General features: G+C 45.6%; 1 protein-coding gene and 1 long non-coding RNA gene across 2 annotated transcripts; one reads left to right on the top strand and one right to left on the bottom strand.

The window, feature by feature from the left end:
• Nucleotides 1-68: 68 nt before the first annotated feature.
• On the top strand, nt 69-27,658 carry STOM (stomatin). Its single transcript, XM_004775591.3, has 7 exons — nt 69-216; nt 12,452-12,555; nt 13,657-13,729; nt 14,799-14,881; nt 18,329-18,532; nt 19,453-19,587; nt 25,635-27,658. The coding sequence occupies exons 1-7, from the start codon at nt 156-158 to the stop codon at nt 25,827-25,829; spliced, it is 855 nt and encodes a 284-aa protein (XP_004775648.1). The 5' UTR covers nt 69-155; the 3' UTR covers nt 25,830-27,658.
• LOC123392774 lies at nt 21,468-25,647 on the bottom strand. Its single transcript, XR_006607420.1, has 3 exons — nt 25,563-25,647; nt 24,600-24,653; nt 21,468-21,709 (listed from the first exon to the last, which is right to left on the bottom strand). It is a non-coding gene; the product is annotated as an uncharacterized LOC123392774 (long non-coding RNA).

Raw genomic sequence — 27,658 nt, 5'->3', positions numbered from 1 at the left:
GGGCGTCGATTGGCTGGGCCGCGGGCAGGGGGCGGGACTGCAGCCTGGGTCTCTGCCCTGGATCTCCGCCTGGGATCTCCGCGGCTCATTCTTCGCGGAAGCCGCCTCAGCGTTGTTGGTAAGGACCGGAGAGCGACGCCTCAGGCTCGGGCAGCATGGCTGAGAAGCGGCACACAGGAGACGCCGAAGCCCGGCGGCTCCCCGACTCCTTCAGGGGTGAGCCCCGCGCCGTCACCCACCTCCCCTAACCCTCCCCTCGGGAACTAGCCGCAGCCCGGGTGTCCCAGGCTCGCCTCCGTCGCTTTTAAGCCGTGCGACCGCCGCTTTAAGCTTCGGCGACGCTGAAAATCTTGAATCCTGTTCCGCAGGCTGGGGTCCGTTTGAGGGATGTTAGGGTGCAGAGTGCACAGAGGCTTGCCTGGCACACGGGGGACGCACCCGCTGCAGGGCACGTTTCCAATACCAGAGCCATGGCAGGGGCTCGCGTGCTCCAGCGCTTGCCAGATGCCAGGCCCTGTGCCAGGGCTGTGCGTTCCTTATCTCGTAGCATGCGGGCGGGCAAGATGTGTAAGTGACGCAGACCTGTACCTCACACTCAGGACCCTGGGTCTTCCTGTCGCGCGACTCCCCCCCCCCCCCAAATCCCCTTGAGCCAGACTTTGCCCAGAGCGACTACCCCTTCTCCCGAACTGGAAAGAACTCCTGCCCCCCAGCCCCACCCCTGGCCTGTTTCACATTAAGAAGCAAGACTGACCTGGGAGGTTTTGCCCTCCCCCCCCCCCGCCCCTCACACGTAGTAAGCTGTGTTTGTGCAAGAAAAGAAGAAAGTCTCTTTTCGGTATTCTTCCCTCTCTCTTCCCAGCTTCACCTTCTGCCGTTTTCTGCCCCCTCTTTACTCCCTTTGTCCTAGGGACCTCGCCTCTGGGGCTTTTGTTTCTCACTGGGAATTCTTTTAAGTATTCCCACCTTGAGTGGCTCCGTGTTGTTGCCCTGGGAAGGAGCTAGTACCCTTGAGAAGGCTATCATCTTGAACCTGTATTGGCGAACTCCTTGGGGGGTGAGAGTGGGGTTCCAATAGAGAGAGGTGACAATCCTCCCCCGGGGTGCTGAGTCCCTCCCAGGGGCTCTTAGTGATCCAAAGGAATTATTTCTAAGGATGGAATTTCAGACAGGCTGACATAGAGAATGACATTTGGGGGGGGGGGAAGGGTGAGCTTTTCCAGCACCCCCACAAAGAACATGATATTGGACTTAACTATTCTGACTAGTTGTAAAGCCAGCCTTGTCCAGCCATCCAAGTCCCATTTCCGTTGCCCAGCGATCCTTCCCAGGAGCATTCCAAGCATTATCTGTCACTTTTCTCTGCTAAGCACATTGGAGAGTTACTTTCCCAAATCAGTAGTGTAACGGGAAGGATGTATTTGAAGAAACCGAGGAAAAAGAGGTTGAATTACTTCAGAGTCACAGTTTATAACTAATGGAGCCATACTTTTTATTGGGTTTTAGCTGACCCTAAAGCTTGGAGTCCACCTCTTTTGTAGTTGATTGTCATATCCTAGATGGGAAGGGGGGTGGGATACTTTCCTCTGTGCTCTGTCTGACCTTTTGGTGGGAGACAGAGGGACTATGAGGATAGTTACTAGCAGTTTGGTGAAAGCAGTGGGAAATCTGTTTGTAGATGTTCTTTGGGAATATGCATGATCTTTATTTATACTTAATATCCCTTTAGTTGGTTTTTCATGGTTATAGACCAGTTCTCACTTCTAAGTTCTTTTTCTTGGCTCTATGATTACCTTTTTTTTTTTTTAGACAGAATTTTTTTTCAGACTCTAATGAAAACTGCATCTTCCTCAGAAAATTATATATACAAACAAAATTTTGCTTAGTCTAGGTCACCTTTTTTTTTTTTTTTTAATATAAACTTTTGAGATCCAGCACTGGTGGAAAGCCATTACTAGAATTTGTTAAATAGAATTTATTGAGTGCCTGCTATAGGTCAAACACAGCCTAAGTGCTTTACAAACATGATCTAATTGCAGTCTTCTAACAGCTCCACAAGGAAAACATTATCCACCATTTTACAGCTAGGAAACTGGGGCTTGGAATAGAAAAATCACACATGTGTGCCTCGGAGCCAGGTTTCAAACCTGGGCTATGTGATTTTCCATTTTCCCTACCCTAGAGCTATCTTCAAAATGTGTACCCAAGAGAGGACCTTCTCAGACATTGGTACTTCACTGAAGGTGAGAGACCACGAGGAAAGCCCAAAGGAATCTAACTTCAATCCAGACCTCTTGAATAAGACGTCTCCAGAAGGCTGCTTCTGGGGGAGGCAGTGGAATATAAAAGCCCAAACTCTGTCCTTTTATGATTTTGCTGACAATTAGTCTCAGGAATATAAATAGGACCAAACCTAGAGCAAGAGCCAGTGCATTCACTTTGTAATGAAATAGTGCAGGTGGATTGCAAAGAAATGTATTATTATAATTAAGAGACATGTCAACAGAATGTATCCCTTTGGGACAATGCCTGAAAATAAGCAGAATCAAGGGACTGATTTGTTTATTTCAGTTGTTACAGCTGATCAGATTGGGGAGAGCTTTGTAACTTCTTTAATAATTAATCTGAGTTAAACCATCAATGGTCATAAATTAACTCAAACCAATGACCAAGTCTAGTAAAGCTGGTGTGTGTGTGTGTGTGTGTGTGTGTGTGTATCATGACAATACATTGTTAAGTGTGGAAAGAAAGAGGGTAGAGATTACAGTCAGTGGAGAAAAGGAAGTATGTGTCAATTCTCCTTTCTCCATTCTTATTGAATGTCTGTCTATACTCTGAGACCTGTAAAGAAACGTAAAGCCCAGGCATTTAGCCTGACATTTCAGTAGATTAGTCTCTGAAGATGCTGGCAATAAAGTCTATTGTAAAGTATCAGTGAAAATCATACCAACTTTGTCCAGTTATAAACACACTTTTGATAAGATGGTTTAGTGTAGTGAAACAAGAGTGGAATTTAGAATTCAAGGATCTGAATTGAGATCTCAATACCATCCCTTACTACCTGGGTCACCTTGGGTTAAGTCTCAGCCTCGCAAGCCAATTCCTCATCTCTGTCCTGGGTATAATCTTACCGGCGGTAACTGTCTCCCAAGGTTTTAAGAATCAAATGAGAAAATTTACGTAAATGTACTTTTGAAACATTAAAATGTCAACTATTCAATCGGAGAAAGACAGCTATCATATGATCTCCCTGACATGAAGAAGTGGAGATGCAACATGGGGGGGTTGGAGGGTAGGAAAAGAATAAATGAAACAAGATGGGATTGGGAGGAGGACAAACCATAAGAGACTCTTAATCTCAGAAAACAAACTGAGGGTTGCCAGGGGGAGAGGGTGGGGGAGAGGGTGGTGGGGTTATGGACATTGGGGAGGGTATGTGCTATGGTGAGTATTGTGAAGTGTGTAAACCTGGCGATTCATAGACCTGTATCCCTGGGGCTAATAATACATTATATGTTTATTAAAAAAAATTTCTTTTAATTTAAAAAAAAGTCAACTATTGAGGTAATTCATTAATGGGGAAAACAAAGAATGAAGTTAACAATGACTATTGAGAAAATGTAGTAATTATGCAGGTAGTTTAAATTTATGGGCAAAAAGTTATATGAAAGGGGCGCCTGAGTGGCTCAGTGGGTTAAGCTGCTGCCTTCGGCTCAGGTCATGATCCCGGGTCCTGGGATCGAGCCTCGAATCGGGCTCTCGGCTCAGCGGGGAGCCTGCTTCCTCCTTTCTCTCTGCCTGCCTCTCTGCCTGCTTGTGATCTCTCTCTGTCAAATAAATAAATAAAATCTTTAAAAAAAAAAAAAGTTGTATGAAAGATGGTCCAAGGTGGTTTAGAACTTTATTGTCCTGCTCAGATGTAGTCTGTTTCTCCTCTAGAGATAGAGTCCCCAGGCAGATTGTTAGTCTTGATATTTTCTCAGCAGCGTTTGGGTCCCAGAAGGCAATTCGCTTACTAAAAAGTTTATGCGTATAAACTGTATCAATATGATCTTTGAGTTGTAATAAAAAATAACGCTGCTATTTATTGAACACTTTGCTATTTGTTGCCCTCATTGGTTTTTATATGAGACAAGTATTGTTCTTTTCCCTTATATTACTCCTGAGCAAAGTTAGTGGTAGAAATGGAATCTGACCCCAGAGCCCCGAGCTCTTACCTACTGCTTAGCTTCTTGATGTCAGTTGAAGAACTGTACTTTTATCTGCCCCCCCAACACATACACACACTTTTTGTTTGTTTGTTTTTAAGATTTTATTTATTTTTATTTATTTTGACAGAGAGAGATCACAAGCAGGCAGAGAGGCAGACACAGAGAGAGAGAAACAGGCTTCCTCCTGAGCAGAGAGCCCAATGCGGGACTCGATCCCAGGACCCTGAGATCATGACCTGAGCGGAAGGCAGAGGCTCAACCCACTGAGCCACCGAGGCGCCCCCCCCCCAACACACCTTTTTTTTAAAAGGAAGCTCGATGCCCAATGTGGAGCTTGGATTCATGACCCTGAGATCAAGAGTCCCATGTTCTACCAACCAAGCCAGCCAGGCACCCACAATTTTTAGATAAAGTGATGTTGCCCTCCAAAGACTTTAATGAGAAAAACTCAGTTGTAGATACTTTTAAGACGTCCAAGTAAAGGAGCTGGAGGGAAGAAGAAGAAAAAAAAAACCAACGGAAGAAGTAGGAGGGTTTTGCTCTCTTAATATGTTTCAAGTCTAGTCTAAATTTAATTCACTTAATAGCATTATGAAACTGTTTTTCTCCAGTTTTCTGAATATAACTGTTTCTGTCTTTCTGGCTATGGGCGATAGTCAGCCCATACATACTCATTCTGACAACTGCTTTGGGACAGAGAATGATTCTGAACTGTATTCAACAATTATTTACTTGGCAGATGGTTTTTGAGTACCTGTTATGCTCTAGATGTCTACCGTATTAGCTCATCTACTCTTCACATTTAACCCTCTCAGGAGGTACTCCTATTAGCCCTATTTTTAAATGAATAGATTAAGCATAGAATTAAGAAACTTTCACAAGATCATACAGATAACACATGGCAGAGCCAGCTTTGTAGCCATTATGCCATGTTGTATTAAGAAGATCAAAATCAGGGGCACCTGGCTGGCTCCATTAAGAGTCTGCCTTTGGCTCGGGTCATGATCCCGGGGTCCTGGGATAGAGCCTTGCATTGGGCTTTTTGCTCAGCGGGGAGCCTGCTTCTCCCTCTCCCACTCCTCCTGCTTGTGTTCTGTCTCTTTCGGTCAAATAAATAAATAAGATCTTAAAAAAAATCAAAATCTATGAAGAAGACGGACCTTGAATAGGATAATTATAAGTACGATAAATGTTTTTTAGAAATGGTTAAGTGAAAAAAGAAGGAAAGAAAGAAAGGAAGGAAGAGAAAAAGAAAGAGTGAGTTAAATGCTGTAGGCAATTTGGAGAGGGGGCCTCTTTAAGACTCAGGGGGTTCAAATTTAAAATTACTCCCTCACCTCTTTTTCCTCCTGTTTTATGACTAGAACACTCGAATGAAGAAAAGCTACAGAAAATCCCCAAGATACTTGGGAAAGAAAATATTCACACTTACTTAATTTCCTTATAATCTTTTCAAGCTAGGCAAAGGACTCCCTTTATTTCAATTTGCATTGGAACTCTTTCTTGAATGGGTCTGGCCATGCCCTTTTTCTAATATCTCATGGTAAACACATTTTGTGATTGAGATCTGAAAATGCTTTTCCAGTATCAGTCCTTTTGATCCAGTATTTGTAGGCATAGATGGTTTATAATAGAGAGGAAAAGGTACTCTCTCTGGCCATGGTTTTTAACTTGATACCATCTGGCCTTTAGCCACTCCAGCCCAGAGGCTAATTTCTTCCCTAGAGGTTTAAGGATAAGGGCATTCGAAGAATTAGAAACCATGCCTAATTAAAATAATCATTTGAAAGACGGATTATAGTGTGCACTTGTCTGCTTTGAAAGCCTCCGCACAAACGAATGCAAGTTGTAATTCTCCGATAAATGCCAACATTTTTTTTCAACATACACATATTGAGCCCCTACTGTGTGCTAATCTGAACCCCTCTGTCCCTCCATATGTTTTTCTCTCTGTAGTGTGCTGCTTCATTTTTGTTTCTCTCTTCACATTTTCCTCCATTTTTCTTCTTTTCCTTTTCTTCTATTGTTTCCTTCCCTTCCTTGTCTTATTTATTTATTTATTTATTTATTTTTGAATATTTTACTTATCTTAGTGAGAGAGAGAGAACACGAATGGGGCAGGGAGGAGCAGAGGGAGAAGGAAAAATAATCAGAAATATGATATCCTGGGGGCGCCTGAGTGGCTCAGTGGGTTAAGCCTCTGCCTTCGGCTCAGGTCATGATCCCAGGGGCCTGGGATCGAGTCCCGCATAGGGCTCTCTGCTCAGCAGGGAGCAGGGAGCCTGCTTCTCCTCATCTCTCTCTCTGTCTGTCTCTCTGCCTATTTGTGATCTCTCTCTCTGTCAAATAAATAAATAAAATCTTAAAAAAAAAAAAAAGAAATATGATATCCTGAATATTTATGCCTTTCAGAAAAATTCAAAAATTGCCAAGATCTTTCATTTCAACCTACTGTTGTTGATCCTTAAATGGTGCTGTTAGGACCATGCTGTTAGCATGTTTTTGAGACCAAATTCCCAGCCCTCTTATCTCCACCCCAACAGCACTGTTCTTGGCAGTGCATGAAGACGGAAAGTGCTTCACTTGCGTTCCAGGAAAGGGGAAGGAAAAGCTTGTCCTTAAATGTTGCTGTTCAGGCATTGCAACAATCCTTGGGCTCATCTTTTTCTTTTTGTGTGTATTAATGCAAATGAAACTTGAGTTAGATTTTCAGATATGTAAGACCTTTCTGGCCTTTCCCTGAAGAGGAAATCTAATCTTCTGAACTTTAGAACAAAATCTCAATGATAAATAGAATTTATTATTGCACATGATTTCCAGCAGCGTCAAGTTCAGTAGACCTTTAAGTAAGTCAGCTGATACTGTATCATTAACAATGTAGTGCTCTGAAATTATGCCTGTGCTACTCTCTTGAAAAGATTATTTTACTGCTTTTTTGGAAGCTAACCCAACAGAAATTACCATACTACTTGTTTTGTTTCATTTGTTTCATGGTTTTGTTTGTTTTCTTCTGTCTCAGCTCAGGAAGTCTTTTGCTTTATTACTCGGGGACTCCAGGAGGAATATTTCATACCTACTTTACAGATATTTGTGAATATTAGAAAGATAGTATGTAAGGAATCCACTTGTGGCTGACATGTGATAGACATTCAATAAATGGCTATTATTAGTCATAATTAAAGGCACTGCCAGAGTGTAAGAAATAATGTAAGAATTATACAATTTCATCTTTTCAATCAAAATTAGTTTACACAATAAAAATGGATGGAAATTTTACTAAGCATATATGCAATGCAGCAGAATTTCTATTTAAGAAAATTGGACATAACATAAATGTTCACTAGGTTCATGGAACAGTGGACTATTATTCAACCTTTTTTTATTATTAAATTGATTTATTTATTTTCAGAAAAACAGTATTCATTATTTTTTCACCACACCCAGTGCTCCATGCAATCCGTGCCCTCTATAATACCCACCACCTGGTACCCCGACCTCCCATCCCCCCCGCCACTTCAAACCCCTCAGATTGTTTTTCAGAGTCCATAGTCTCTCATGATTCACCTCCCCTTCCAATTTACCCCAACTCCCTTCTCCTCTCTAACACCCCTTGTCCTCCGTGATATTTGTTATGCTCCACAAATAAGTGAAACCATATAATAACTGACTCTCTCTGCTTGACTTATTTCACTCAGCATAATCTCTTCCAGACCCGTCCTTATTCAACCTTTAATAATAAAGAATATGACGTGAAAAGATGTTCACAGTATAAGGGGAAAGCAGATTCAAAATTATTATATATACTATTATTTCATTTTTTTAAAAAAGGATACAAAAGGTTTAGAGGATACATAGCAAGGCAGAAAAGTCATCGCCATCTAGAGATAAGGGAAGTATAGATAATTTTTCTTCTCTAATTTCTTTAGCTATAATTTCTAATTTTTATAGAAACAAGTTTGCTTTTACAATAAGAGGGAAAAAAGCAGTGTTTTTTTAAAAACATTGTCAGTTCCGGAGTGCCTGGGTGGCTCAGTGGGTTAGGTCTCTGCCTTCGCCTCAGGTCATGATCCCAGAGTCCTGGGATCAAGCCCTACATCGGGCTCTGCGCAGCAGGGAGCCTGCTTCCCCGGCTCTCTCTGCCCGCCTCTCTGTGTACTTGTGATCGCTGTCTGTCAAATAAATAAATAAATAATCTTTAAAAACATTGTCAGTTCCCTGGAGATAAGTCCAGTTTGAATATTGAGTTAAAAAGTGTTGATACATACACTCATACCCATTTTCAAAACTTCGCTTTAGTTAGTTAAAAATTTGATGCAGGGGCGGCTGGGTGGCTCAGTGGGTTAAAGCCTCTGCCTTCGGCTCAGGTCATGATCCCAGGGTCCTGGGATCGAGCCCCACATCAGGCTCTCCGCTCCTTGGGGAGCCTGCTTTCTCCTCTCTCTCTCTGCCCACCTCTCTGCCTACTTGTGATCTCTGTCTGTCAAATAAATAAATAAAATCTTAAAAAAAAAATTTGATGCAGTTTTCAGAAGAGTTGGTAGTAAAAGAAAAAAAAATAACTGCAGCCAAGTAGTTTACAACCCAGTGTCATGGGATCCCTTATCTTTCAGAGTGTTCAACCAGAATATCTCAGGAATGCTGGGTCCTCCTTATTGCCTTTTTATCACATCCAACTGGTAGGGTGGATCCAGTCTTCAAGGTAGTGAATGAGAAACTTGGAGGAAATGAACATGAAATTTGGGGAAGTAACTGAGAATTTCTGAAGGGTTCGCTAATATCCTGGTGAAGCTGAAGCCTCACCTCTCAGAGGAATGTGATTTGTGTACCTTTCAGAGTTCTAACCAGATGGGGAAGAATTTCCAGGCTTGAGAAGGGGCTAGTTTAGGCACTAGAATGGTATGAAGTGGTGCCATCCCCAGTGTATGCACTGATTATTTCTAGCTGAGCATTTGAGATGCGAAAGACCAAGCCCAGTTTTTAGGATCTCCACTTCATTTCTTGTTACTCTTTGTTTGTAATCACATGTAATCATGGTGGAAACTGAGGGCGCGTACACGTATGCACATGCAACCCATGAGAAAAGACTGGGCTGGGATAAAAGAAATAAAAGAAACATCACTGCCCTCAGAGAGTTTATAGTCTAATATGTTCAGGACAGAGAGCTGTGAAATTTGCCTGGGAACACGAGGCTTGGGGCAGTATTTTAGAAGGCACCAAATGCTGTGAGAAAAGTATTTGTGGCCAGTCTGTTCCTTGTTTGGAATCTGCTTCACTTTGGAAGCCTAGACCTGAGCCTGGCCACCAGCCTGAGACTGTTTTGCTATAAATAGGCAGAGCTGGAAATAGGAGGCCTTCCTCCGTAGGAATATCAGATTTCATTCTCCAAACTCCTACCATGTTCTCCCAGTTTGGATACTGTATTGGGAAAGTGCTCCACACACGAAATCTTCTTTCATGAGGATTTTTTTATTTTTTTAAATTCAGAGGCAAAGGACAGAAGGAATGACTTGATTTAGAACGTGGGCTCTGGGGTAGGATGACCTGTGTTTGAATCCCGGGTCCTCCTCCAGCCTGTGGTCTTGGGAAAGCTTTGTTGCTTCAGTTACCTCATTTGTAAAATGGAGTTAAAAATACTTGGGGCACCTGGGTGGCTCAGCTGGTTAAATATCTGTCATTGGCTCAGGTCATGATCCCTGGGTCCTGGGATCGAGCCTCGCATCGGGCTTTCTGCTCAGTGGAGAGTCTGCTTCTCTCTCTCCCTCAGCCTCTCCCCCTGCTAGTGTTCTCTCTCCCTGTCTCACAAATAAAATCTTAAAAAAAAAAAAAAAAAACACAACTTAACTTATAAAGAAAGAGTAAATGAGATAGGCTTCTCGAGTAATTGAACACAGTGCCTACGACATATCGTCTACCAGAGGTGCTGGGATTATCATCAGTTGTAATAATGCCTGAGGGAGCCTTCTGCACAGGCTGCTTCTGCACAGGTCCGTGCTTGGAATATCCTCTCAGTAGATACATCGATGACCCCACAAACTATAGTTTAGAAACCTCCGGGAGATTAACTTACAACACTTTTATTCATTTATGCATAGGACCTTTACCTCCCAATGTGACACAGGACCAGAAAACCATTAAGTCATCTGTAGCATTTCTGGTCTTGCATCCTGCATTTCAGAGCCCTTGATCTGGGTGCCACCTTGTGTCCCTCTTCTCCCAGGCTCTCAGCTTCAACTCTGCTTATTTCTTGGCCTTCCATGGATTCAAAGGCCTGGCTCGCTGCCATCCTTGCCCTTCCAAGCCGTAACCGTTGCCCAGCCTGCCTCCTCCCCTCGAGCCCTTCTCCCTCTCATTACCAAGACCGTTCCTGGAAATACTGCAGAAGCTTTCTGTGATTCATAAGGAAAGTGATAGTATCCCTGGGCGTTCTCCGTCCCTCCGCCCTCCACAGACCGGAGACAGACAGACACTGGGTACAGAAAGTGCAAAACACAACCCGGAAGTGAAGGGGGTTTCTCAGGATTGTAGGGAAAGGCAGTCCCTGGACCAACCGCTCACACCACCTAAGAGAGCAAGTCCAGACACACTCCAAGAGATACTGTCTTCGAAGAGGAAGTTGGTAGAACACCTGACCCTTATGAGAGGAGATTTAGACCACTGATAAGACGTCTGAGGTTGAATCAATGCATGCATTAAAAACTAAGCAAAGGGAAAAAGCAAGACGTTGGAGAAAAAAACAAAAAGTTGCATGGGACAGAAACACGAATCAGACATCCCAACCTGGCTCAGCATTGAATTGCATTTACATATTCATGAAGTGTAAAATTTGATAATGATCTAACCAAAATGATGATATAATTAGAAGGATGGGTATATTTATGAGGTGGGGGAGAAGCTAAATCCTCTTCCATCGTGGAAAGTCAATAAGTAATGCTCAAAATGGAGAAAGCAACAAGTGACAAAACGAGCATATTATTTAGAAACAGAGAAGTATAGACCAAAATACTCAGCCAACAGAGCAGTTGCCTTTGAGGAAAGAAAAATTGGAAGAGGTAAGTGGGGGACTGCTCTCTTTTTGTATTAATCTTGGAGAACTTTGGGACTTTTTAAACTTTGTGCACGTGTAGCTGATAAAAAATTAGAACAGAAAAAGTACAGATGCAGGGCACCTGGGGGACTGTTGGTTAAGCATCTGTCCTCAGCTCAGGTCATGATCTCAGGGTCCTGGGATCGAGTGCAACGGTGGGCTCCCTGCTCCGTGGGGAGTCTGCTTCTCCCTCCCTGTGGCCCATCTTGTTCACTCTCTCTCCTCTGTCTCAAATACACAGATGCATAGCAACAAAGGCTAAAAAAATAAGGTGAGAATAATAGAAGGGAGAGAAATAGTTCACAGAATTTATTTATAAAAATGTGTGTGGTTTGGAAGAATATTCATCATCTCTGGATCGACTAATCCCACTCCCACACCCGTCCCGCTGAAATTCTTGTAGTGGGGGTGTGTATTATTACCTTCCTAGTAAGACAAGAGCTATTTCATGTTGCAGGAAAGGAAGCAATTGGAAAAGCCAGACTATGTGTAAAGATGTTTGTGATACATTTCAGAAACAGTGTGTCTAAGCATCCGGGAAAAGGGTAATAAAGTATGGTTGGTGCACATGCCAGAGGAAATCACTCGCAGTTTGCCTTAGTTCATCTGTGCCCTCAGTTTAAATGCTCTTTGCCTTCCGTCCCCACCCTTTTGGTACCTTCCTTAACCGTTATATCCTTCCAGACATGCGTCTGACAACCGCCACGATCCCCTACCCGCCCTACCCCACTATCACCTCTGTCCCAGCTATGTAAGTTACTCCCATTCTGTGTTTCCAAAATGCTCTACAGTCTGTGCCGACACTTACCACCTAATGTTGTAATGATCTGTCTGTCTTGCCTGAGACAGGCAAGACCTTCCTGAGAGCCGGGATTGGGTCTTACTTTTACGATGTCAGTGCAGAGCACAAGGCATAATCAATATTAGGCACCTAATAAACGTTTGCAGGATAAAAAATAATGTGGGAAATTTTTATCATGTTAAGTAGATGAGAAAAAGTAGCCCCTGTTCTTCAGGGTTGTTACAAGGATTAGATGGGGAAATCCAGGGAACACAGTAGAATTCTAGGCATCTGTGAGCTCTGTGGACAGAGGATGAAGGTGGTGGGAGTCTGCTATTAACAATGACAAGAGATGTGTATTTTTTGTTTTCACAGATAGCCCCAGTACAGGCCTTGGACCTTGTGGCTGGATTTTGGTGGCTGTCTCGTTCTTGTTCACTGTTATAACTTTCCCCATCTCGGTATGGATGTGCATAAAGGTAATAAAGAAGACGTCACTTGCATCTGCCAAGGGGTCAGCCCCTCACTACATAAGCCCCCCGTTGTGTGTATCTGTGTAGAAAAGAGAGAGAGAGAGAGAGACCTGCTGGCCTGAATCCCTTTTCCTTCATCTCTCCCTTGGAAATTTCCCTCTAGTCACCTGTTGTAATGGAATCTGGAGACTTCTTTCAGCCATGGTCCAGGCAGCCCATCTCATAGGTTAGAGGAAGGATCCCTATCGGAAATGTTCCAAAGTCGGGGGTTTGGGGTGGTCCTGTCCAGAGTCAAGACACTGAGGACTGGCTGCTGGCCCCATTGTTCACTGTGTGACCTTTGTCTCATTTCCTCCCTGTAAGATGGGAGGAAATAGCGACCCCACTTCACAGGCCCAGGGCGAGGATTAAAGAATGTCTCCAAACATACTTATCCCAATGCCTGGCATATGGCAAGGGCCCCCCAGTTGCTGGTTATTTTTTCCATAAAGTCATTAATACTTCGATAAATGACTATCATTTACATATTCCTAAGAAGGGAAAATATGCTCCAAGAATTTTCGGATAATTTTATGATTATAATTTAAGGAGTCAGGAGATAAACTGGGAAATTTAGTTGTTTTTATTTCTTGTCTTTATTACCAATGCATGAGTAACTGAGTGAGGACGTTAACAGCTGAGGAGTACAGTTATGGATTTGCTCCTGTATACTACTCTATACTTCCCAAATTTTATACAGTGAAATATCTATTGCTTTTATAATCACTTGAAAAAATAGTAAATACATATCCTGCTTGGTAATTCAGCATCGACCATGTTATTTATAGATAGTTTGGATTTTATTTTACTTAAGTTTTATGTGTTTAAGAAATCCCTTACGCCCAACAGGAGGCTCGAACTCATAACCCTGAGATCAAGGGTCGCATGCCCTAAAGACCAAGCCAGGCAGGCACCCTGATACTGTGCAGACTTTAGAGAAAAAAACAACACAGAGGCATCTAATCTGTTTAGAACAGAATATATATTTAACAAGCTGCCTATAAATACATAGCGTATATAAAGATTTGTACTCCTCATGTTTAATTATTATTTGTGTTTTTCATCTAGATCATAAAAGAATATGAACGAGCCATCATCTTTAGACTGGGTCGCATTTTACAAGGAGGAGCCAAAGGACCTGGTCAGTACTAGAATTCTGGGTCGTTGGCCTGGAGACCGAAGTTCTTCCTCTTGTTGATGTGGATTCCCTTACGTGGGTCCCTTCTCTGTTGACGTAGAAGAGAGTGCCTATAACAGAAGCCGTGTGACAATAGCAGTGGGGCTGGCCAGTCTTGCTACAATTGCCCTTTTCCTTCCCTGGGCTCCCCTCCCCTTCCCATCCCCGCCGATAAGATTGTGTTAAGCCAAGAAGAGCCACAACTGTGGAAGTTTGAGCATAGAATTGCTACTCACTAAAGGCTTTCTAGATCTTACTCTCTATGCCTTAGTTCTGGCAAACTTCGCTTCAGCCCCTACTGTATTCCAGGCTCTGGGAATTCAAGGGAGACTAAAACATAGCTCCTGCCCTCAAGGAGCTTGCCGTCTAGTGGACACCAAAAAGGAAGCAGTTAACAATCCCGTGTGATAAGTACCATGACCAAGTCACTGCAGATAGCTGTGGAAACCCAGAGACAGGTGACGGACCCCACCTAGGAGGATGAGACCAGGCTTTGGAGGTGATGACAGCTTGGCTGAGTCTTGAGGCATGGAGAGGTGTTGGCCAGAGGGGCGGTATTCCCAGTAGAAATGGCAACGTGGGCAGCATGATGTCGAGGGGGGTATGGCGGGCCCAGGGAGGGAAAGGGCCTGCAGGGGGCTCGGCCCAGCATGAGCATGGAGCTCGAGGAGAGGGGGGCGGCCAAAGAAGGGCGCCGGGGCAGGCCGTGCAGGACCTTATGTGGCATATTCAGGGGTTCGTGGGATGAGAAAACGGGACAAAGGAGAGAACACGGAAGATGCAGAAAGACATGGGAGGGATCGTGTTGGTCTAAGTAAAGACCAGATGGCCAGTGGTGGCGGAGTCAGGAGATGACGTCACGGGCCTCAGTGGGAGCATTTAGGAGGCACAAGGGAGCAGGAGGCTGGCGTTCCTGGCATCTGGCTCGTGCACTGAGACGACCTGGCTTCTTTCCGTTGATTCCTTTGATTCTGTTAGGGTGAAGGATAGGCACCAGTGTCTCTCGATAATGTTCTGTGTTTCTTTGTTGCAGGTTTGTTTTTTATTCTCCCCTGCACGGACAGCTTCATCAAGGTGGACATGAGGACCATTTCATTTGACATTCCTCCTCAGGAGGTAAGGTGGCCTTATGCCGTTGATAACAGATGTCATGTGTGAAAGTCGCTGGCCATGAGAGCAGCACAGACTAGGGTGGTGAGAGCATGGGTGTAGAGCCTGTCTGCTTGTCACCATTTTCCAGCTGTGTGCCTTTGAGCAAGTTCCTTAACCTCTCTGTGCCTTAGTTTCATCATCTGTAAATTTAGAGGTTAGAATCGTAGGACCTACTTTTGGGGACGGGGGGGGGAGAGAGAGCACACGTGAGCCTGAGCCAGCAATGGGGACAGGTAGAAGGGTTCGATCCCAGGACCCTGAGATCATGACCTGAGCCGAAGGCAGACACTTCACTGACTGGGCCACGCACGCGTCCCTAGTAGAACCTACTTCAGAAGTTCTTGTGAGGACTACCTGAGACCTTACACGTATAGTGCTTAGGCCAGTGGCTAATAAATTGTTAAGTGCCTACGTGTTTATTATTACCAAGTGTAGCCTAGTGTTAGCATTACTGTATCTGTCATCCTTTTTCCTACTGCACTTCTCTGCTGTAGGTTTCTGATACGAAATCCAGCTTAGCGCAACATTCTTAAGGTTCTTCATTTTATTCTAGATACAGAATTAGGAGCTGCTCATTTGGCTTTTTATTTTTATTTTTTTTTTTTAAAGATTTTATTTATTTATTTGACAGAGAGAAATCACAAGTAGACAGAGAGGCAGGCAGAGAGAGAGAGAGAGGGAAGCAGGCTCCCTGGCAAGCAGAGAGCCCGATGCGGGACTCGATCCCAGGACCCTGAGATCATGACCTGAGCCGAAGGCAGCGGCTTAACCCACTGAGCCACCCAGGCGCCCTCATTTGGCTTTTTAGATAAAGCATATAATGTTTTGGAATAGTCATACTCCATGCTCTTTCAAACTACTTCGTGAGGAATATCACAGTTGAAACTCACAGCAGGATCCTTGAAAAGCACGTAACTGCCATGGGGCAAAGGGCTTCCACCAGACCAGAGTGGCAGAGCCAGGAGCGACGCTCAGCCCCATGGGTTCCTCGCCGAATGCGTGTCCCGCAGCTCCGTGCTAAACGCACCCGACGCTCGCGTTCACTCCCTCGTGGCCTTGGACGGTGAGGGCCACCCTGGGCCACGTGTCCGGGGAGGCGTCGTCACCGAGGCCGATAGATAGCCTGGAAACAGGATGAAGGGAGGGACGGAAGAAGAGTGCCAAGTGTTTCCTGGCTAGAAGCCAGGTGCACCGCAGGCTGGTGGAGTCTGGCTCGGTCGCCTTCTCTTGGCCTCGAACCCAGGAACCGGCGTAGGAACTTCCTTGCTGCTGCCAATCCAGACAGGGGCTGAGTCAGACTTCATCATCCACGTGCATGGAGGGATGCCAGCCGTGACGGTTACCCACGAGAACAGGGCTAAGAGCTGCGCTGTGTTCTCTGCACGTTTTCCCGTCTTTCAGAGAAGACGGACCCTCAGAAGGAGCCCCTCGCAGGGTAGCTGGGAGTCCTGAGGCTCCGTCTGTAAATGCTGCAGACATCCGGCGGGCTTGCTGTAAGCTGCTGCCTTCCAGCGGCTCCCTCCTCTCCTGGGAGCCGCTGAGCCTGCAGCCGACTGGAACGTGGCAAGCCGTCCTTCTTCCGACCCCCTTGAACATAATATGAAGGAAGAGAAGTACCCCGCCGATGATTAACCGTAGGCAGAGAGGCTGCAGCTTTAGAAAGCTCTGGCTGTGGCAGTCGCAGGGGCAAGAGGCTGTTCAGAAATGATATGCGTTTCCCGATCATATCGGGGGAAATCGTTAATTTGCACGCCAACGTGGTAATACACTATTAGAAGTATTTTTAGATTATCAGAAAAAAAGAGGTGACTGCTTTCCTTCCTGACAGGACAGAAGAGCAATGCACACCACTGCCGTTACTACCCACCCGTTACACAGCCCTTTACACTCCCAAAAGAGTCTCGTTCGGCTGGATCTTCAACTTCAAAGCAATTTGCCAGCAGTATGTGCAGAATGGGACTGTGTTATTAGCCCCATCTCACAGATGAGGACTCTGTAGGACTGGCAGGCTAAGAGCCTCACTGGAGATGACCAAGCAGGTCCAGGAGGCACGGCTCAGGTCTCCTGACCCTCCTTCGCACACTCTGCCACAATCACTGTGTTCCTAGGATCACGTTTCAGTTCCTCGCTCCTTGATTCACTACCTGCTCTGTCTCCGGCACTCTGCGAGTGCGAGAGACAGCAGAGACAAGGTGCTCTAGAGAAACACATGGTCCATTAGAGAAGCAATGAGGTCGACGGGCAGCACAGTCGCTGCAGTGAGGTGCAGGGGGATCGTGGCTTGCCCTGCTCGTTAGGGGAGTTTCACAGAGGAAAAGAGCTGTGTCTTGGATGATGTGTCATCATGTGCCAATCTGCTGGTGTGAGGGAGAGGAGAGGACATCCAAGTGGGGTGGGGACACTTGCACGAAGGCCTGGGACACAACACAATGCGTGTGGGACCTCCACCTTCTCCAGTGTGGCAGGTGTGCAGCAGGGAGTGGGAAGGAGTGAGACCAGTGGGACCAGTGGCCCGCTGTCAGAGGACCTGAAAACCAAACTAAGAAGCTGCCCAGAAGGGGCTGGGAAGAAGCCCGGACACATGATGTCCTGGAAAGCATTTTTATGTAGCATGCTGTAAAATTTATTTCTACCCTCACCTCTCCCTGTAACAACAGTCCCCATTCCCTTTGTGTTTGACGTCACTGTGCTGCCTTAGAGAGTTAACCCAGCCTAGGTTCTGTCCCAGCACCGGGCTATGTCGTGCGTGATGCGTCCGCCCTTGCACATGCTCATGCCCCCTCGGGAAATGAGTTCTTCTTGTAAGACGTAGTTCAAGTATTGCCCTGCTACCGACAGCTGTCCCTCCTTCTTTCTGCCATGGCTTCCTTGATTTCCCGCCCTCTCGGAAAGCACCGTGCCTGCTGCTGAGTGGTGTCTCAGAATTTGTTGAATGATTGAATTAGCGAATAAGTGAATGTATTTTACTAAAATTCCAAAGGCATAGTTAGCTATCGGATGCTGCGTTGTCTTAGTCCCTTCACGCGACTCTAACCAAATCCCACACACTGGGTGGCTTATAAACCACTGAAAGGTATTGTTCACCCCATCGGAGGCTGGAGTCCAAGGTCAGGGTGCAAGCGGGCTCAGCGCCTGGACGAGGCACTGCTTCCTTATTCATAGATGGCCATGAGGGCTCAACCCTCATGACTCAAGCATGCCCCAAAGGCCCCACCTCCTAATGTCTGATGCCATCATGTGAGTGGTTAGGTTTCAGTGTCCGAACTTGGAGGGCACACTACACTCTGTCAATAACACTTACTACAGAAAATCGGCTGGTATCTTAAGATGTTCTAGAGAACAACACTGCTTACAGTTCTCGTAAAGAATGAGTCGGTGGGCAGGTGTGAAATGGCATCCATCCTGTTACAGATCCTCACCAAGGACTCGGTGACCATCAGTGTGGACGGCGTAGTCTATTACCGCGTGCAGAATGCCACCCTTGCCGTGGCGAATATTACCAATGCCGACTCAGCGACCCGTTTGTTGGCACAAACAACTCTGAGGAACGTCCTGGGCACCAAGAACCTTTCCCAGATCCTCTCCGACAGAGAAGAAATCGCACACAACATGCAGGTAAGGCCGTGAGTCACCAGAAATACCGAGATGTCGCCAGAGGGTTAGCGGTTGTTTGACAACTTTTGACTCATTCCGATCAGGAGAATCACTGACTGGCCTTTTTCTCTTCACTGAAGCTCGCTGGAAGGAGTATTTTTCACACAAAGATCTCATGGCTTAACAGCTCAGTTGCATAATTTTTTTTTATTCCCTTCCACGTAGGGTTCCCCTCAGAATTAGCATTAACCTTTTTCATTTAGCGTAATAGTTCTGAGGCCATTCTGCAAGAAAGTGCGGGTGTCATTAACGCTTTGTTCTCTGCACGAGACCCATGACTTCCCTTGTAATTCATATGCATCCCAAGCTTTCTAGAGTCATAGATTATGAATTAAACCTGGCTGTCCAAAAAAGATAAAGGACTAAAATCCGAGATCTTGTTATTTATCAATGTCATCGTGTATCAAATCTGTGACCTTAACCTGATGCCCACAACCACCACAGCAAACAGAAAGGAAGGTTTCATTCCTCCCGTTGCAAAGGGACCCTGATGAAGCACAAAGATGTACTGTGGCTTAATGACGTTAGATCAGGAGCCAGCGGGCCACCTGTTTTTATTAGTAAAGTGTTGTCAGGATACAGACATACGCACTGGTTTATATATTATCCACGGCTGGTTTTGACCCACAATGGCACAGTGTAAGAGTTGCAGGGAAGACTGAAAATAGACAACCACTGTCTGGCCCTTTGAGGGAAAGCTTGCCAACCCCTGCATGAGCTTCTTTAAGAGAACCAGGATCAGCTCCCCAGTCCCCACAGAGGAGACCTAACCTCTGCCCCAGATCTCCGCCAGCGCCTCGTCCGCTCCCCAGCCCAGTGGTCTGTCCTCGGCCGCTGGGCAGGGCTGAGCCTTCTTTGCTGGCCTTCTCTCTTCCGAACAGTGTACCCTGGATGACGCCACTGATGACTGGGGAATAAAGGTGGAGCGTGTGGAAATTAAGGACGTGAAGCTGCCCGTGCAGCTCCAGAGAGCCATGGCCGCAGAGGCAGAGGCATCCCGGGAGGCCCGCGCCAAGGTAGACTTGCTGTCTGCTCTGGTCTTGTCTCTTTTTTCTTTTTTCTTTTCTTTCTTTTCTTTTCTTTTCTTTTCTTTTCTCTAGTTTTCTCTTTCTTTCTTTATCTCTTTTCCATACTTTGTTTTTCCTATTGAGTTTTCTTCTTAGTTACAAAACAGCAAAACCACAGTTGTTACAAAAATGGAAATAATCCTAAAGTGTATGTCGAGGTGAAAGCCTTCCTCTTGCTTCTGAGTCACATGCCCCCAGGGGCCACAGCTCCTGGCAGCTTAGTGTGTATACTGGCGCTTTCCCTGATGAGGGTGTTTGACTGCTGGCCTGTTTGTTTTACGAAAGTAGGCTCGTACCATACCTGTTCTCTGCTTTGCTTGCTTCACTGCACAACATCCTGTGAGCCCGGTGGTGTGTGCAGAGCCACTCAGTCTTCTGTGACCACGTCTCCCATACCCTATGTTCCCAGACCCCCACTAAGCACAAATTAACAGTTCTGAGTTCAGAGCAACTGGGTATTCCCGCCAGTGTGCTCACCATCTGTTCCTTCCTATTTTGTTTCTTTCAAAGCTTTTATTTTTTTTTCTAAGTTATCTCTACACCCAGCGTGCGGCTCAAACTCGCAACCCTGAGGTCAAGAGTCGTACGCTCTACTGACTGAGCCAGCCAGGCACCCCTCCTTCCCTATTTTTGTCTTCTCTTTCATTCTCTTTCTCAGGCTTTTCTTCCTTCTTACTGTTCCCTCTTCCTCTCTGTCCTTTTAACTTTTTTTCGCTCCTCTTTCTTTGATGTCTGCCTCCCCCCTCTTCCTTGGTCATCCCCATCCCTGCCCACCTCGGCAGCCTGCATGGTGGGGGCCCCCATGAGCGGTGTCGAGGAAATGTCTATTCATCTAATCTGGGAAAGAGGATTTCTGGAGCTAATATAGAAGGACACAGGGATAGCTTGCCAAACCCAAGGCTGGGAAGCAGACTCAAGTCTCCAGAGTTGGAGCCCAGGACCACATTGCGCTCAAGACCAAAGGGAGCTAATCATTCTACCCCTTGGACCCCACCTCACTGCTGACAGCTTGAGAGCAGGGTGTCTGACTCTCAAGTTTCCATACCTCCCTGGTTGAACACTAAAGGGGACAGAGCAGCCTTGATTCCAGATTCACGGCAGGGAGATCTTTGGTCAAAGTTTAGTCAAAAGGGCAAAGTCAGATGTTCATAAGCTCCCACAGCCCCTTGTGCAGATATGAGTGATGGAGGAAGAGGGTCAGTTGACATAAGAGGGCTTGCTGTGGACTTGACAGATCTCCCAAGATGCAAGGAGCAAACCAGTCTGTTGTTATGTTGGAAAATAGTGGCAGCTGGAGAGAACTGGCTAAGCACAGAACCCTAACCTTCTAGTAGGAAGCCTTTAAGATGTAAGTCAGGTGCTATAATTTCTTAGCCAACACCAAATAGAGTAGTAGCTCCTTTGACAGACTATGCCCAGAATTTTCTACTGACCAGGATTGCTAGGTTTTCCCAACGTGATAACTAATACTTCTGAGGACAGCTGGTAATGCTGCGGAAGCCTCAAGGGCTCGCTCTCACAGTCATCACCCTGAGAAGACTAAGTGGTACTTCCGGTAACATTAAAGATGCCCTACTGTGTGCTAATAAGTATTTTGAAAATTAGGAACTGCTTTTATCTAGAATATGTCATTAACCAACAGCCCTGTTTCCAAGCCACATAGACGACTTAGAATGTCAGAGCCTGAAATGTCCTTAGAGGTTATATCTTCTGGAGGCGACAAATAACCTGGCCCCGATGCTGCTTCTCCCACCTCCTATTCCCCTGCTGGTAATTAACTGCAGCACTGTTTTCCACTGAGCTTAGACTTGACCTCAGACTCCTGCTATTGCCCTCCAGGTAACAAGCCTCAACTACTTGGAATGGGCTCTAAAAATGAAATTTATTTGCCATCCCACGGTTCAGATGAAGAAAATTGAAGCTCAGAAAATTTCTGTGGTTTCCTCAAGGTCACAGTGTTGATGAGTGACCACAGAAATGAGAACTCCCCTGTTTCTCACTGCCTCCTTTGGACTTCCCGTGCTGGGTTTGGTTGTCTGCAGGTGTTCTCACGAGCGAGGAAGGAAGTTCCCTAATAACAATGGAAGAGACAGAGGAAGCCCGTTAGAATGTTGAGTAACTGTGCTCCCACTTAGATGAGACTGTAGGGACCATCTAGACTATTCTAGTGGACCTGGGCTATGCCTGTCTTTAAGATTAGAATCACATAGAATCACAAGGAGTCTCTCCTTTCTGTAAAATAAAATAACCCTGCAACCACCATAAGGCCAAAAATTCAAAATCATATATTCATGTTCTCATAGAAAATAGGGAGTCTGTTTCAATATGTAAATATGTATGTAAACTGGGAAAGAAAAGGGTAGGAGAGCATCTAGACTGAGAGACTTCAGAGAGAAATTCCTCAAGTTAATTAGCCATCAGGGAAATGCAAATTCAGATCCCATGCAGACGCTGTGCTAGATATCCACCAGAATGGTTTAAAAAAGAAAGAAAGAAAGAAAGAAAAGAACCGAGTGTGGGGGAGGGAGGACCTGGTGCTCCGATTTTGTTTTGACTGGAAATTTGGAAATTTGGAAACTTACAGTCTCTTTGGAAGAGAGACTTTGGAAAGGCCTCTGGCAGTGTGTACTGTACTCACGTGTTTACCAAAAGTCATGCGCTGGAGTGTTCACAGCAGCATTTTGTAGTACCCCGAACTGGAAACTGCCCATGTGTCCCTTGCCGTTGAATGGATAGAGTTTGCTTAATTCATGCAGAGGAGCACCAGGCAATGAAGAGAGTGAACAGAACATGTTTTGAGAGAAAGGAGCCCGGCACAAAAGAGGAGAGATTGTCCTGCAAGCTTGGCTGTATCTTAGCCAAACCTCTTTGTCAAGTGTGTAGACTAGCTCTGATTGACTTGAATGTAGTACCTTTCCCGCTTGCACCCTTCCTGATTTCCTTTCTCACGCCTCTGAAAAGAATGCCTGGCACGTGCTTTCAGGCTCATATTCCCAGGGCCTCGTCATCCATTAATTGAGAGGGGGGAGTGCAGGAATGCAGAGTCCCCTTTCTCTGCCCTTCCCCGCCTGGCCCACCCCAGCTCTGGAAGGAGAGACCACAGTACCAGCCTCACAGGCCTGAAAATGCCCAACTCTCACATGATGGATCAAGCGATACGGAGTGTTGATCAGCATGGGGCTGCCCCACGAGCAGCTGGCTCTGCTCTCTGAGGTCCCATTCACAGCATCTATGCCGCCAGTGTTTAGACAATACGGCGTGCCCAGCCTGGTAGGTCCGGCTGCCCCGCCAAGAGACTGTGTGTTGGCCGGTAGTGGGAGATGAGGTAGCTTTACAGTTGGTCCATGTCCAGACTGGGGGGGGGGGTGCCTAACTGGTCATCTGAGATGATATGGAAAAACCCATGTCATCTGTCCTCAGGGCCGAGCTCCGTTTTGCATTCTGTACGTACAGTGCCTGCCTTAGAGCACAGTTACCTGAGGCACTTGGCATGTACCTGGCTTCTGCCCCTTCTCACAGACCCAAGTAAGACCTTCTGATAAGCTGAGATTTTTATCCTCTAAACTGAGTGCCTTCTCTTGGTAATACGACATCTGATATCCCCCATCTAACCCAATGGGACCACCCAGGCACCCAAATCTAGAAACCCAGGGCCCTGCCTCAGTTCCTCTCCCTTCCTGTGCCCAGTCAGCCTCCATGCTGCCGACTGTTCTCCTGAAGAGCCCCCCAGCCCCTTCCTCCCTCCATCCCCGCTACCGGCAAATCACCCTGGTCACTCCGAGGCTGTCCCACTGGCCCCTCACCAAGTCTCCCCATCCGTCCCCAGGCATCTGTCAGCCTGTTCTCTCCAGCTAGACCTGGTAAGGTTCCTGCTGGAAACTTCAGCAGCTTCCCACTGCCTACAGCCTGCAGACCAAGCACCCCCGCCTCCCCTCGGCCTCACACCATATTCAGCCACTTACATTTTTCTGGAATACGCCAGCTTTTTTTAAATATACCACAGTATCTCTTCATGTGTGCTGCCTGAAGTATTCTTCAACTTTGTCCAAAGAGCAAAGCTTTCGCCCTGTCCTGTTCAACTTACTTACCTCACCACCTCACCTGCAAAAACTGCTTTCCCCTGAGCGCTGGCACCGAGCCTCGCACCCACCTCTGTCCACATTTGTCACACCGGAACAAAGCAGCCAATTTCCCTGTCTCTGTCCCCTGCTTGACCAGGTGCTGAAGGAGGCGAGGGCATCCACCCTCTACCCCTAGCTCCTGCCCAGGGCTTAACCCCTAACGTGGCCCCCAACAGTAACGGTGTAAGTAATCATAACTCCACTGGTCCTAAGACCATTGCTTTGGATCCTGATTCTCACGGAAGTATTAAGAACCCTGAATATTTTGAGATCCGTGTGCGAATATCCTAGTGGAACTGCCCATTGAAGCTTGAGGATCCCGGTATCTTCAGCCCTCTTCTCAGAGGATCATGAAGTGAAAGGAACTGCCTTGATTTGGCTTCAGCTTTCTGTCTTCCTCACAGTGGCCCGAGGAGGCAGGTGCTCTCGCATTTTAAGAATAAGAAACCAGAGCTCAGGATGTTAAATTATCCCTGTGAGGACACTCAGCTGGTAAGGCTTTTGGTTCGAGATTGGCGTGAAAGCCCATCTCATTCCCAAGCCTCCCCACTGCCCAGTGATGTTCAAGCTCTTATGCTCATTGAACCTCTCGAAGAATCTGGAAAAACTGTGTGGTCCCATCACACATTTTAAATAGACCTGTAAAAATTTTTATTTGAATTGATACACTTGGCTGAGCATAATTATCCCTGGTTATGTTTTAAATATCGACATTTCACACTAAAACTGTGAACATCATTCTTTTAAAGGTACCCAGTGAAATTCAAATGACGTAATTACTCCACCATCTATCTAAAATACGTAAATAAGGTTTTCGTGGTCAGGCATATTTTACTGTACCTTCTTCTCCTTGAACTTCTGGTTCCACTCCGCCTCCTCCACGGATTTCTTTTCCTAATATGATATATTTTGTAATGAGTCATTTTATTACTGTACCGCAACACATTTAGTATTGAAGTTAAAACTATTATAAAAAATTTCCCATGACTACAAGCAAGGCATTTAAATGTTTCAGAATGTCTTCTCAGTAATTTTTTTTTTTTTTAAACTAGAAATGCTTCTCTTAACAAGACAAAGAATTCAAGTCTTCTTAGCCGGCTGTTACTTATTGCCAAAAGACTAAACATCAATTCCAGTCTTAACTTTTCATTTTTATAGATATAAGGAGTCAGAACTTTTGTTTACATAAATAAGTGGGTAGAAATGGAAGTTTTGTTGCAAGTCACGCATGCAATTCTTTGCACTGCCTCTACATTTACGTGCTAAAAAAAAATCATACACCATCTTCATTAAAATATATATATATATTAAAGATTTATTTGAGACAGAGAGAGCCCGTAAGCAGAGGGAGCTAAAGGGAGAGGGAGAAGCAGACTCCCTGCTGGGCAGGGAGGGGGGGGTCTCCAGGCTCCATCCCAGGACCCTGAGATAGGAAGGCAGATGCTCAACTGACTGAGCCACCCAGGAGCCGCTCAAGAAGTATTTTTAATGGTCATCCACTTTCAGTTCTGTAAGGTTCTCTTCCTTTCTTAGCAATCAAAGAACTGGAAATCCATTTTACTTGCAAAAGGATTCGTATCCAGTCATTGGTCACTCTCCCAACCTCTAAACGGTATTTCGAATTGTCTCTTGTCTGGTCCCCTGAAGCGTGCGAGAAAGGTCACAGTAGAAGAGGATGTCTTGACCTCAGGCACGTACTTGGGCAAATCAGATAGAGGATAAAGGACGTATGCAAACTGGGTAACTAGAAATCGATTTCTTAAAACCATTTTTTCTCAGCCCTGCAAGGTTGAGTATACCTACCCAGGTTTGAAGACTGCTGTTTGAACACTGCCTTTTTCTCCATTTTACCCACTCCCCGGTCCTGTCGCGTAGGTCATTGCTGCCGAAGGAGAAATGAACGCATCCAGGGCTCTGAAAGAAGCTTCCATGGTCATCACCGAGTCTCCAGCAGCCCTCCAGCTGCGGTACCTCCAGACGCTGACCACCATCGCTGCTGAGAAAAACTCCACGATCGTCTTCCCCCTGCCCATAGACATGTTGCAAGGCATCATGGGGGCAAAACAGTAAGCCTCGGAGGCCAATGCAAAGATGTGCCCTTCCTTTCCAGGGTAGAGTGGGGACCAAATCAGCCCTTAACCTGTGAGGAGAGAGGAGGGCGGGATCTCGGCTATCCTTCCGCTCTTTCCCTTTCCATATGTTGACTACAAGGTTCTTAGAATGTGTAGTGATCCTAGCAACAGAGGAAGATTGTTAGCTTGTAAATACTGAGAAAGAGGAGTGCGGGGAGGGGACTGGTGATTTAAAGGAGATAATTTCCTATTCTTTAAAATATTTAAAAGTTCATATATTTAAATCATCATGTAATAGGTTAAATCCCTTGTCTTTTGACTTTTCACTGGGTCATTCTGCACCCTCTATCTGAAGCCAGCCCAAAGGCAAGTAAATAGGTTATAACCACCACTGGCTGGACAAATGCTTTGCAGAAAGCAGAGACCTTAGGCTACGACCAGCTTCTCTGGGCCACACGTGCCTTACTTTCGGGGAATCTTAAGGAAACATTCCTGCCATCCGCTCTCTTTCGAATCCCAGGCGGTGCTTCGAAATAACCCTCTGTCTCAAGGAGGCATTTTCTTGCCTGTACCTTTCAACACTGGAGGAGATGGTCAAGATCAGTGAGAAAGATGATCTTAACCCTTGAAAGACTTTTAAAAATCCACTGTCACAAAGGTCTTTTAAGAATAATATGTTTTTTTTCTTTTTTTTGGCTCGAAGCTTCTTTGAGCCTCTCTATGACCAAATGAGTCCTCTGTGCTCTTTCAAACCAGCTACATACTTGTCACAAAAGTGCTTTTTTCTCACTTTTGCCTATTTTCCTATATCAGGTTCTCAACAGTTTCTGATTTTTTAAACGAGACTTTCTCTAAGTTCTATGGGCAACTGTTTATATACCCATTCGAATAGCTTGAGGACTAATACTTTTTAAAAAAATGTCTTCAGAAAGCCATTCTGTTTTACTGTCTGCATGCTATTAACTCTTGTACACTGTGAAATATGTTGGCTACCAGTCCTGTTCATTAAATACTGTAAGGAATTCACAATATATTGGGCACATAATAGCCAATGAGCTTGGCAAGACACTGTCAAACTTAGGACATATATACAGATCTAGGTCTCTTTTCTATTTGCGGAATCCTTTCTCCGTCACCAAGGTCAATGCTGAAAGAGGAAGTGGTCAGCCCCTCTGGACCACGGTTGCTCATTTTGCAGTAATAGGGAGCACCTTCAGTTTCGCAAATGGGGTGAATCTGAGCAACCTGGCATTCTTCCTGTTGGCCCGAAAACCTGGCTGGTGACATTCCTCCTCGAGGCTCTGAATTCACCTAGAGAAATCTTCCCTGCCCAGAGCTCAGCCTGCATGTCCGTCCTTAGCTAGATCACTGTCAGTCCCACACCAGGAGTGTCCCCTCCTCGATCGCCCATGTCCAAGCTTATTTTAGGAAACCTTGAGCCATGTATCCAGGTTCCAAGCTGAGTTTGATTAAGTGTATATGGAGCATTTTGACTTGGAACTCAAGTTACTCATTTTAAATAATGCTCTTCTCTCTTTGGTGAGCTTGCAACCCATGAGGGCCAGGAAACAACTCCATACCCTGGCTGAGAATCTCTTCTCGGGTTCAGGGTAACCGTGCTTTCTGTTCCTGGAGTTTCCCTATTTGCAGAAACCAGTCTTCACCTCTCTGCCTTGTGGATTCATAGCCCAACGGGGTGGGATTAAATTGCTTGAGAGGGAGGGAGCATAAAAGGGGTCTCTAGGCTGAGTGTCGGTGTGAGAGGTTTTTCCACATGGCCTCCCTTTCCAATGCTGTACATAACAATAAAGTGTGCACTTTTACTCA

This window comes from Mustela putorius, unplaced genomic scaffold (genome assembly GCF_011764305.1).
Source record: "Mustela putorius furo isolate JIRA1106 unplaced genomic scaffold, ASM1176430v1.1 tig00000596_pilon_pilon_pilon, whole genome shotgun sequence".
Classification (NCBI taxonomy): Eukaryota; Metazoa; Chordata; class Mammalia; order Carnivora; family Mustelidae; genus Mustela; species Mustela putorius.
Note: the sequence above shows the minus strand (reverse complement) of the source record. Positions and strands in the feature narration are given on the sequence as shown.